The 12,371-nt window shown below is 32.3% G+C and overlaps 3 protein-coding genes across 3 annotated transcripts; 2 read left to right on the forward strand and 1 right to left on the reverse strand.

Annotated features, from left to right (window-relative positions):
• Positions 1 to 2,328: 2,328 nt before the first annotated feature.
• On the forward strand, positions 2,329 to 3,625 carry LOC108768668 (transcription elongation factor SPT6-like). Its single transcript, XM_018519190.1, has 3 exons — positions 2,329 to 2,866; positions 2,978 to 3,237; positions 3,502 to 3,625. Exons 1-3 carry the CDS (start codon positions 2,342 to 2,344, stop codon positions 3,623 to 3,625), a joined length of 909 nt encoding a protein of 302 aa, XP_018374692.1. The 5' UTR covers positions 2,329 to 2,341.
• On the forward strand, positions 3,149 to 4,767 carry LOC108768677 (uncharacterized protein DKFZp434B061-like). Its single transcript, XM_018519199.1, has 3 exons — positions 3,149 to 3,218; positions 3,502 to 3,939; positions 4,067 to 4,767. The coding sequence occupies exons 2-3, from the start codon at positions 3,701 to 3,703 to the stop codon at positions 4,269 to 4,271; spliced, it is 444 nt and encodes a 147-aa protein (XP_018374701.1). The 5' UTR covers positions 3,149 to 3,218; positions 3,502 to 3,700; the 3' UTR covers positions 4,272 to 4,767.
• Positions 4,768 to 6,892: 2,125 nt separating this feature from the next.
• LOC108768669 (protein PF14_0175) lies at positions 6,893 to 11,754 on the reverse strand. The gene is made up of 11 exons (XM_018519191.1): positions 11,749 to 11,754; positions 10,986 to 11,656; positions 10,809 to 10,921; positions 8,479 to 10,486; positions 8,234 to 8,364; positions 8,063 to 8,149; positions 7,877 to 7,987; positions 7,666 to 7,778; positions 7,481 to 7,597; positions 7,234 to 7,389; positions 6,893 to 7,150 (listed from the first exon to the last, which is right to left on the reverse strand). Exons 1-11 carry the CDS (start codon positions 11,752 to 11,754, stop codon positions 6,998 to 7,000), a joined length of 3,666 nt encoding a protein of 1,221 aa, XP_018374693.1. The 3' UTR covers positions 6,893 to 6,997.
• Positions 11,755 to 12,371: the final 617 nt, after the last annotated feature.

Below are 12,371 nucleotides of genomic sequence, written 5' to 3' on the forward strand. Positions count from 1 at the left end.
GATTAGAAATTTGCATTCTTAATTGGATTTCAGATTTGATTCTATTAAATAAAATTTTACTTATAAATAAATATTGGTAGCAATAAGGAAGAAAAAAATTCGTAAAATTATCGATTCTATTGAAAAAAATTTAATTGAGATGCTAAAGCGTCGAGTATCAATACCTCATGTAACGAAAGAGAACTGTTCATAATGATCTCCATCTCATTTCTAATATATATATTTTTTATTTGTTAATACACATTTTGTTGTACTGCTCGTTATAATTTTATTATAAATATTATTACTGCAATTTTGATTTATCTAAACTGTAAGATTACGTAAATACTTTTGGATATGCTCGAATACTCGAATTATGAATATTTAACATAAAAAAATTTTCTAAAGAAACTTGTAATTTGGAATCGAGTACGCTATATATACTAGAGACTAGGGCATAATATATTCTATTTTAATTAGCAATAACGATGATGATGGAGTAATATATTAAAAAATGTATAAAATTCATATGCAAGTTCGATCGATCGAATCAAACACATCTTTGTAATATATGAATATATGATGCTGTACTTCGAATGAGTTTAGTCTCAGGATTTTAACTTATTTTAACTTTGATGTGTATTGCTTTAATACACATGTGTTATTGCTCTAAATAAAATAATTTAACAGTATAATGTAAAAGTGTCTTATTTTTGTAAAAAAAAGTATGCTATGTATATTAATTAATCATATAAATTTTACATTCAAAAAAGAAATATTTGAATTACTATTAAATATATTTTTATACATATTTTTATATATTTTTATATGTACTTTTATACATATTTTTTAATACAGAATACAAAAATAAATGTTTTAATTTATCTTACATTTGCAAATTAAAAAATTAACATTGTACTGTTATTTATACACAGGATGACTATTAAAGTTGTATTGAAAGTAAACCATTATATTTTTTTCTCCTCCGTTTACAATATTTATATTCAATAATAAGAAGGCTTATCCAGGAAGTTTAATGTGATCTAATCTGTTTTAACTTATCCATTTTGAGGCAATGGATGTACAGAATACTATGTTCTTGTTTGTATGTTATTAAATTGATGCATATATGCAATATATATGCATTTGTACAATATACTAACGAAATTACCACACATCCATTGCTTCAATAAAAACGTTAATTTATCACTCACCGACTTGATGCGCAACAGCGGAGTTATATCTGCAACGTCGCTACGATGATTCTGTAACAAAAAAATATAGCCAAATCCAAATTAAAACAGGATAGAAAAAAAATCAATATTTAAAAAAGTATTTATAAACGCAAAGTTTTCTTAAAAATAATCATATAATTTTTGTAAGCATCGAATTTTTTAATTTTCAGCTAAGTATTTATAAAAATAATTATATATTTTCTAAAAAAGATTTTAAAAATACATTTCTATACAAAATTTCAAAATAATTTTAAAATAATCTTTTTTTCTAATCATTTTTAAATAATTGTAAAAATAAAACGATTGAAAGTATACGTTACGTGCACTACAGATTTTCACTGGCAGTGAATATCGGAACGCACCCATAGTCAGATCTTATATTCAAGACCGTCTTAAGAAGTCTAATTAGAGGGCCGTATTAGCATCTTAAGATATTACTTAAGACAGTCTTGAAATAAGAACGGACTATGAATACCGCCCTACGAGCGATATCGAAAAGGCAGGCAGTAGAAATCAATTGTATTATTTGCATAAGAGTACTGATTAACTACCGTTTTATAACGATGAGTATATATTTGTAATCCGATTTGAGATCGTTTTATAACGATGGATATATTTGTGACGAGGGTATACGTTAGCGTCCCCGTCGTTTGATTTTTACATAAAGAGAAAACGATTTTACTCAAGTATCTAAAAATTTACCTAGGTATATCATTCAGACAGATTCGAAAATTTTTAGATAATTGAAAAAAAACCGTTTTTTTCGTGTATATCCTAGTTGCCGTCAGCATTTCCACCAAGGGTTTAAGGGTCATCTACATAGAAGTCTAAAGCCTCGTCTACAATAGCCGCACAGATTGTGTCGGATGTCGCTCGAGTAGTAGCATCGCAGGAAAATTTGTCGAATGCCGCAAGAGTGTCACTAAATGAACGTCTACAATAGTCACAATGATTGTTTGCACGCAATTCGATGATAAATTCTAAACGTCAACTTGCTGTGCTGTGATTGGCTGAGCTGAGAATAAAGTCTGCAAAAATAAAAAAATCATATTTCTTAGTTTAAAATATATAGTGATATAATTTTTTAAAAATATATTACCGTGTATATTATTATAAATTGTAATTGAATGTGCAGGCCACAGCGAGATCCATTTTATGACACCGAATCCGAGCAAAGAGATATAAAGGTAGAAGAGGACGCGAAGAAAGCAAAACAGCGGCAGATTTATGTAAAACGCGTTATCGTCCATCCATCCTTCCATAATATCAGTTTCGCCGAGACTGTAAAATTAATGCAGACAATGAAGCAGAGCGAGGCAATAGTGAGACCGAGCAGCAAAGGCGCCGACCATTTGACAGTCACGTGGAAAGTCACTGATGACATTTTACAGCACATCGATGTTCGTGAGGAGGGTAAAGAGAATGCTTTTTCATTGGGACAAAGCCTATGGATAGGCAACGAGGAATTTGAAGATCTAGACGAGATTATCGCTCGACATGTAAATCCTATGGCTGCTTATGCCTCCGAATTGCTAGATTTCAAATACTACAAGCCCACTGTAGAGGGAATCAAGGATAAAGCGGAGGAGATACTAAAAGAACAGAAAAAGGAGAATCCTAATGGAATTCCATATATCATATCAGCAGCTAAGGTAAATAAGCGTATATATAGCTAATTTTTTACTAGTATGTAACATAGCATTTTTCTGAAAATCTTTTTATTTTTAATTTAAAAAACAATTTCGTTTGTTTTTCTTTCATAGACTTATCCTGGAAAGTTCTTACTCTCGTATCTGCCGCGCACTCGTTGCCGTCACGAGTACGTCACCGTGACATCCGAGGGCTTCAGATTTCGGGCGCAAATGTTCGGTAGAGTAAGCGACCTATTACGCTGGTTTAAGGAACACTTTAGGGATCCCGTTCCTGGACAATCTACTCCTAGTACACCGCGCGGTGCGATGACTTCTAGAACACCTTACACTACTACGCCAGGAACAGTCAGCGGTAAGTCTACATTGTCACTGTAAACTATTGTCAGTCACTCTTAAATCATAGTATAGATCAAACCGTATATTTTATTTTTAAAAAAAAACTTCATTTTTCAAAATTAAGCCATTCTGTACACACACACACACACATTCTATGTTATTAATTATTTTACTTATTTTTCGCATACATTCGCTGAAATGAAATAAAACGCACAAGTACAAACATGCAATTTTGTCATAAGTGAAATGAAATGTACAAATATATGTGTCGATTACTATTACAATTGCTACTGTTTCAGGAATGAATCAAGAAGCAATACAGCGAGTTGCACAGAATCTTCCACATCACATGTTACACTCGTTATCACAAGTGGCGAATCAAACGCCGCATCATTATCCGCCACACACCCCGGGAGCGGCTAGTACTACCGGCTATGGCGAAGGACACACGTATACAGTCCCAATACGCCGTACACGCCGTCTGGTCAAACTCCGTTTATGACCCCGTACCAGACGCCGCATCATAGCCAGCCCACTCCCAGATACGGTCAACAAACCCCTAGCCATCATCAAGGGCCCTTTGTACATCCGCCGCCGCCCTCGATGACACCCAGCCATCACAGGTCTGCTCAATCGCACAGACCTACACCACCCCTGTCTACTCCTTCCGGTGATCCCATGGATTGGAAGAAAGCCGCCGAAGCATGGGCACGTTTAAAAAGCGGTCCTCGAGTCTCGTAAGTATAATAAGTAAATACGGATTAAATAACAATTATTTTCAATTTTTCAATTGAAAATTGTTGATGTATATAAGACGTCAGTGTTTTTCGTTCGATTATCATCAATGGTTAAATGTGCTTGCAGCGGATCGACGCCTAGATACGAAGAGTCTAGAAAAACTCCGCGTAGCTATGACGAGTCATCTGGCAGAACGACGCCTTCCGGAAGGAGTAGACCCTCCACACGTACTCCATCGTATAAATCTCCGCGAGGTACTCCACACACGAATTCTAGTCCACGGAGTATGTCCCTCAGCGGAGATGGTACTCCTTTATACGACGAGAGCTAACGGGATTGTGCATAGCTGATTTATATTTATTAGTTACGTCTCATATCATGCTATGTATGAAATAGTAAGAGTACGCGTCTCAAAACATCGTTGATCGCTCGCGTCGAATCGATCATTGATCGCTGTAGACATGCAACATGCGTAGTGAATTCCACTTTCTTGCACGCGAGATTTTGTTTGCGAATCAAGAAAGGAATCGTCGATTGGTTATTATAAACTACGGTGTTGTACTGTAATTTATTTATTATGTAATATTTTCGCGGTTTCTTCCTATGTACATAATACAATTTTATGGAAACTTTATGAAGGCCTCATGAACACGCTCTGCAATTTCTTGATTCACTTTCCTACACATTGATGGCATCAATGAGAAAAATAATTTGAATAAAAAATTGGAATTTACTATAATTTACGAACGGTTCTTATTTATCAGTGACTATAGAAAGATATTAAATATAAGACTACGGTCAAAATAGAATCATAATATTTTACAAGATTATATTTTATCTTGATTTTAGTCAAGATATATATTTTACATTAGAGTCATAATATTTTATGGGCATTGATAGGATAGCGTTGAAAAATAATTGTAACTGAATTATTGTTCAAAAATATTTTATATTTTTCATTGATGCCATTATGTTCATAATATAGCGAATTGATCTAATTACTTATCGTATCAATAATATAATATCTCTTAAATATAAATATCGCTATAATAAATAATTGTTTACAGATTTCTATACATAAATACCTGGACTGCTATGTCACAATCAGAAAAATGAAAGTACTCCAAATGGTCTCAAGATTCATAAGATATTAAATGTATGGATTCACATGACATAACTAAAAAACTTGCCTCAGACTAATTCATAACTAGTACGTTAACGATCTAGATATTCTATAGAAATCTGTCTTATATATCTTAAGTCTTTATAAGAAAATATCTGTACAATATTTAAATTGTTCAAAATAATGGCATTTACTTGACATTGTTAAAGCTTGCAGTTAATTTTAATGTTTTATTTAATCCTTGAATAAAGACGAAAGATGATTATCTTTTATATTTGTATCTATCGACTATAAAAAAAAAGAAATAACATTCACAAGATAACGACAAAAAACTCCAAAAAGCAGGGCGAATGAGAGTCAGCGTGGTAATTAATACGCAATCTTAAATCCTCAATCCAAAAAATAGAATCTTTATTCCAAAAAATAGGTACGTTTCAGTTTACTTTGGAACCATCTTCAGCAAAACAAAGATATCAATCCCTTCATGTCCAAGAAAAAATCACCATCAGATTAGCAGATTTGATGTTATAATCTATTCGAAACATTAAAATGATCTTATAAATATTTCTATTGAACAAGTTTCAAATTAAAATTAAAACTGGTGACTCACCCCAAGACATAGAAGGAATTCGTCTCAACATTGGATCAACTAATTACAATTAATATTCACAAAAGAGTATCAAAATAAAAAACGCATGTTGATCGCAGCTCGAACGAAACATGACTAATACATTTAATATAATAAGACAGACATGTCAGGTCAACCATGCAAATAAAAAGAAAAAGAAAAAAGGACAATGTTAATACATAAACAAAAATTTTTGTATAACCGAAAACATATAACTATTTGATGTCTTTTAATAATTGAATATTAGTACGATGTACACCTTCAGTATCTGAGCGGAAATTTAGACTATTTTGTTGCACATTAGTATATATGAAGGCATTCAGATATTAAACGCTTATTAAGAAAATGCTCATCTAAATTTTTTAATAGATTTTAGATGAAGAGCGTTTTCTTAATAAGCGTTTAATATCTGAATGCCTTCATATATACTCTAATGCAACAAAATAGTCTAAATTTCCGCTCAGATACTGAAGGTGTACATCGTACTAATATTCAATTATTAAAAGACATCAAATAGTTATATGTTTTCGGTTATACAAAAATTTTTGTTTATGTATTAACATTGTCCTTTTTTCTTTTTCTTTTTATTTGCATGGTTGACCTGACATGTCTGTCTTATTATATTAAATGTATTAGTCATATTTCGTTCGAGCTGCGATCAACATGCGTTTTTTATTTTGATACTCTTTACTGAATATTAATTGTAATTAGTTGATCCAATGTTGAGACGAATTCCTTCTATGTCTTGGGGTGAGTCACCAGTTTTAATTTTAATTTGAAACTTGTTCAATAGAAATATTTATAAGATCATTTTAATGTTTCGAATAGATTATAACATCAAATCTGCTAATCTGATGATGATTTTTTCTTGGACATGAAGGGATTGATATCTTTGTTTTGCTGAAGATGGTTCCAAAGTGAACTGAAACGTATCTATTTTTTGGAATAAAGATTCTATTTTTTGGATTGAGGATTTAAGATTGCGTATTAATTACCACGTTGACTCTCATTCGCCTTGTTTTTTTGGAGTTTTTTGTTGTTGAATTTGCGAGAGTCCGTAAGAAGACATTATTATTGTTCACAAGAATATATACATATATGAATATATACATATATGATGATAAATATGTACATATATATGAAGAATATATACATATATGATGATAAATATGTAGAAAAATACTTTTTTTTTTAATTAAATTTTCGCGTGTTTGTTATCAATGCACAAAATCTTGAGACAGTGGTAGTATCTCGGCGCTAAGCTACGCGCAGCAACATAATATTTATACGGAATTACCGTCCGAGATTATACAACCGATTCTTCGTCCTCCGATAGGGTGTCTTCTGATTTCGAAATACTTTTATAATAATTATATGTCACATTTGGCCGCTCCCTTAATGCCATGGTATATCGTGATTTTGAATTTACATTTTTGTTTATCTTACAATTGCACTCATACTGCGTAAAAAAGATACAATATAATTTCTTTCTTGAAAATATATGATTAGCAAAATAACTGTTACGATTGATTTCAATGTTACCTTTCGCTGAAATGCTTTTTGCTCCTCTTCGTCGCTGGAAGAATCGGGAAAGCTCATCAACTTCCGTCGTTTACGATAAACAGATTTCCTCGAGTTATCAGATCTCTTTGAATTGTTCGTAGCATTGACCTTATATGATGTTTTAGGATCTTGACTCTTTTCAATAACAATCGTTTAAATTTAAAAAATCCATAAATTTTTTGTTAATGAACTTATTTTTAACAGAAATATAATTATATAAACTTACTTGATTTTTGTTTATATCTGAAGTATTTGATTCAGGCATTATTTGTTTATTTACATTTTGCTTCTGTGATGTATTCTTAGAAGTCCCATTTTGTTTATTTGTTTCTTTATCAGTATCCTTCACAACAAAATATATACAATTATAATAAAAGCAGATGTAAATATTATAATTATAGAAATTTTTACCTTAGTATTCCTTTGAATTTCTCTTGAGTTATCAATCTGTGAACGAAACGATGATTCCTGTGAACTGCCCGGACTATAGACTACATTGTTATCTTTCAACGTTATACGTTCACCTGTAAAAAAAAATAATAAAAAATAGCTTTAGATTATTTATCTATTTTTGTAAAAAAATTAATGTATCTTTTCACATTTTTATTATTAATCTACTCACCTGTCCAGTAACATAATGGAGGTAAAATATGACGACCCCTCTTACTAACAGGTGCATTTAGCGAGTCCACTGTTGCATCATGAGAGTTCTGACTAATTTCTTGAATATTATCTAGAAAACGAAAATAAATGCGACACATGAACATATAATATTTATTAAAAGTTAAATATATTTTAAGAAACTTACCTTGCTGCAACGTTTTCCAAGTCAGACAAAATTGCTCGATCGAAGGACACCCATAACGACATTGTTTTGCAAGTTCCTTGGGAATAACTAAATATGATAAAGTAATATTGTTAATTGATAAATATTTATCAACGTACAATGATACAACGTTAATGATTTTGGATACTTTACTATGCTTATTGTCGTTTAAATTTCCAAGAAGTTCAAAGAATTCATGATTCACTGATTCGACTAGTGTCGCTGATAATCGCTTCAGCACAATGCCTGTCGTATAATTTCTGTGCATAACGTGGCCAGCTTCACTATATAGTAAAAAGAAAAAACAAAATATATTGTTTAATTATTAATTATATATATTATATGTAACTGTAATTATTTGATTATTAGACATACCTATTATCTAAGAGAGAACTTACTTGACTAATTTTCCTTGAAAAGTTAAACCTAATCCAGATTTTGATTTTGCATAACGTATTACTTTTGGCATCCATGCAGTCAACCTTTTGGGATTTTTTTTTAATCCACACTGTTCTTTGCTGCTTTTAGGTTGCTCAGTTGTTGGATTCGTCGTCAGATTAGTAGAATTTACATCATGCAATTTATTGTTATTTGTTATTGGATAAACCTCTCTTTTATTGTCAATTATCTTCGTAGGAGAATCATTAACCACAGATTTTGAAGCAATTGACATGAAGTTCTTATTAATGTTTTCCGATGGCCGAATATTTTTATTCTGTTTATTGTCATTGTTGATTATCTTGGAAAACAATTGCTCAGTATTTGTATTCAAGTTTTTTCTACTTATTCTCATCTTCAAATTTACCGGTACCGAACTGATTATGGTAGGTTTGGATTTTTTCATCACAATATCGTTTTTCGTTTGTTCGATAAATTCTCTATGTAATTTTGAAGAGATGTTGGATTTTTTAGAAAACTCATTTTCGCTGATTGTCATAATGTCTTGGTTCACCTTAGCTGGTGATGCTGTTACATTTCTACCTGCTGTTCGTGAACTTACGGTTACAATGTTGACATTAGAATTGATAGTATCAACATTTGAAACAAACTGTGAATGTACATTGTTTTGATATGGAATCTTTTGCTCCTTTATAAAAACATCCGAATTAACTCTTTGTGTGTCAAAAGCATTAATTGGATGTTTATTTTGTACATGCATTACAGATTTGCCTTTCTCATACACTTCAAAATTTTTCTCTATTTCTCGACCACTGGAATAAGTCATTTTTTGTGATCTTGGACTAATAGGTATTGTTTGGCGACACTTCCTCATGTTGTGTGCTGTTCCCACTTCATCTTCTGTTATACTGACGCAGGATTCATTTGGAAGTAATTTTTTCTCTTCATTCATTACCATATGGCTAGACTTAATTTCTTTTGTATTGTACGTCAGATTCATCGTATGTTTCTGAGTGTCCGGATAAGTCGTTTTCTTTTTCACTTTACGTTTATATATTTTTCCAGGTGATTCTCTAGCTTTTAAAACTGATTCAATCGATATTTTGCGTATACCCGCATAAATCTCGCTCTCCAATTTGTCTGAATTGTTGTCGTGTCCCGGTCTAAGATTTGCTGAATTCGATAACTGGATAGTACCAGAATCATTTTTTATGCTTCCGTATCCCGGATCGATGGGGTGTCCCATTGTGCAGCTTTTTAATTCCATTGATTTGTTTCGAAGCTTATTAGTGTTCACGGGGTTGCCATCACAAACTAAACTCTTTTGCAATGACATTATTTCTGATTTATATGTTTCGTGATTCGTGGAGATCATCGAATCGTTATTACATTCCGATTCCGTTCTGTAAGACACTGCATAATCCAAACAAACAAACATCTCAAAAATTTTGTCGATGTACTCTTGAGAGCAATTCTTGTCTACCAAATTGTTAATAATGATGTTCAGTTTATCTTGCCGAAGAATATTATCCAATTTATTCACTTTCCTAGAACTGCATGGTGGATTTATATTGGAATTGAAATTTTGCTTACTAGCTTCATCACATAAAGACTTCGTATTCTTTGTTTGTACAACAGGAATTATATCTTTTTCAGAGTTGTAAATAAAAGGCTTTATAAATGAATTTTTTTCACAAGTTGGAATACTATGAGTAGAATAATTACATATTTCCTTCTCTTTAGATGTACCATTCATATTTTCAATCTTATTAGACTTGTTTAAGTTAGAAGATTTTGTTGCAGAAATAGTGTTCTTATTTTTTACATGTGCATAAGTCATATCTGTCAATTCGCTTTTTAAATCGTCATCACTGTCAGTAATAGGGGTGGGCCAACGAAACGTTACTGGACATCTTTGCTCGGCATATGTCCTCCATATTTGATGAACGTTCTCCCAATCGTCAGGAAAACCATTATAAAATTTTCCACGAATATAATCTGGTAATCCTATAATAAAGTATATAAGTTATTAACTCTCCATCAATTATTAGAATTTTGTATTTTCTGTTAGCAATATGGATCTTTGAGTTTCAGTACAGATTTTTATATTTTAAACTATAAAAAATTTGAAAAAATTCTTGCATACTTACAAAAACTGTAACGAGTGTTTATTATCGCAGAAGTCAGATTGCATTTTACTTATTTTTTACAGATTTACATTTACCTACCAGAATATACAATCAAAAAATTGACTTCGAAGTCTAACTTGATCAACAGAGAGTTAATATGTAAACTATAAAATATTAATGAATTTTATACAAATTATTACCATTGCTTTCATCAACAATATTCCCCGTCAGAATATATATATGCTTGTATTTGGATTCAACACATTTTGCAGAGTATCTTCTTATAACTGGTTTACTACGTACAACCCTACCACTGTTTGCAAAGAAAATAAACATTAACATTTAAATATTAATGCAGCGTTTTATTTTGTACTTACCAATCTAAAGTTCCTTTAATTATTAATTCGTAGTGGCTATTTAATGAAATTTTCCATTTTGAAAATACTCGATCAATATTCTGAGAATTATGGATAGAACTCGGTGAGACACAAGTTTTCTGATACTTTGGTATAGTAGATCCATCAGCACCTGTATTAGTGGATATCGAGGTAGGAGCGCTCTTCAAACATGTATTTACCGTTGAAGAGCGTATAGATGAATCAAATGAAGGCAACACTTTTTCGCAATTCGACAATGCACGGATTTCATTTTGTGATTCCCGAACAGTGCGATAAATTGTGTTTCCCATTGGGGGTGGCATAGTAAGCCGATCGACATGATCATCCTTCTTGACATCGTACTGTTTGAGACTAGATGTAGTCATTGCTTCTTGCTTAATATTGTGGCTCTTCTTCTTTAAAAATATATTTCTAAAATTATTGCTGGAAGCTAAGACTTCGCTGTTGAGCAAAGAAGTTTGTTGCAATGGTGTTGCAATGCTGGAATCCAAAGTATCTACATTAATACTGGAACTACTCGGCCAAGTTATTGCAGTCGATGGTTTTCTATCGTGTATACTCTTGCTATGTTCCTTTTGCAGTCCAGAGAGTTTCAGGAATTCTTGCAGTTTCTTGAATCGTTCATCTGTTTCCAGATCTCCAAATTTGATCTACGGAAAGCATTAAATGATTAAAATATAGTTCGTAGGCTCATAAGTAAACAATTAGAATTGTTATAACCTTTATATTAACAAAAACATACATTCATAATGATTAACCATTGGAAGATATTGAGTGTTTTCCTTTTGATGACACAAGCACACAAGTCGACAGAAGCGTCTATCCCTGTTGACATTCAGAGAGTGACAAAGATAGACTGACACTGGTCGACTTGTGTCATCAAATGGAAAGCACCTATTAGTCCTTGATTATATTCTTTATTGAGGGCATAAATTTGTAAGTAAAAATTCCACTTTTCGAAGAAAAACTAGAAGTAGAAAGAAGAAATTACAATAGTTATGACAATGCAATAGTTTTGTTTTGGTTCGCAGAGTAAAGAGAATAGGCGCCAATTAGCCGGAAGTCGCCATTTCCAACAAATATTTATAACGCAATTCCTCGTCTTAACCTTTTCTTTTTCTAATGTCGTCTTCTTCTAACAGTTAAGCTATAAATGGCGGAGCCAATCAGCATTAGGAACACGCATTGGCGGCGAGTGATGCACATTTGGCTCCCCGCCGGCAACACGGAATCCAGCCCCACCACTTTTATCCCCACCTACAGGCATCGAGTCGGCCGTGAGAGCGAGCGAGGTAGCGACAGGCAGCGCCCGTCCTTTTCGCTCTACCAGTAAATCGTAAACACATGCGGGTATTAGAGCGAAAA

The sequence above is a fragment of the Trachymyrmex cornetzi genome, unplaced genomic scaffold (genome assembly GCF_001594075.2).
Source record: "Trachymyrmex cornetzi isolate Tcor2-1 unplaced genomic scaffold, Tcor1.1 scaffold82, whole genome shotgun sequence".
NCBI lineage: Eukaryota > Metazoa > Arthropoda > Insecta > Hymenoptera > Formicidae > Trachymyrmex > Trachymyrmex cornetzi.

Excerpts from the sequence above, each read along its gene's own strand:
- LOC108768668 (XM_018519190.1), top strand. The coding sequence starts at position 2,342 with ATGTGCAGGCCACAGCGAGATCCATTTTATGACACCGAATCCGAGCAA. Across the intron at positions 2,867-2,977 it reads ATATCATATCAGCAGCTAAG|ACTTATCCTGGAAAGTTCTT; the intron begins GTAAATAAGCGT and ends TTTCTTTCATAG. Across the intron at positions 3,238-3,501 it reads GGTAAGTCTACATTGTCACT|GAATGAATCAAGAAGCAATA; the intron begins GTAAACTATTGT and ends CTACTGTTTCAG.
- LOC108768677 (XM_018519199.1), top strand. The coding sequence starts at position 3,701 with ATGACCCCGTACCAGACGCCGCATCATAGCCAGCCCACTCCCAGATAC. Across the intron at positions 3,940-4,066 it reads AAAAGCGGTCCTCGAGTCTC|CGGATCGACGCCTAGATACG; the intron begins GTAAGTATAATA and ends ATGTGCTTGCAG.
- LOC108768669 (XM_018519191.1), bottom strand. Across the intron at positions 10,487-10,808 it reads TATTGTTGATGAAAGCAATG|GATTACCAGATTATATTCGT; the intron begins GTAATAATTTGT and ends ACTTTATTATAG. Across the intron at positions 7,598-7,665 it reads AAATTCAAAGGAATACTAAG|GATACTGATAAAGAAACAAA; the intron begins GTAAAAATTTCT and ends TTTGTTGTGAAG.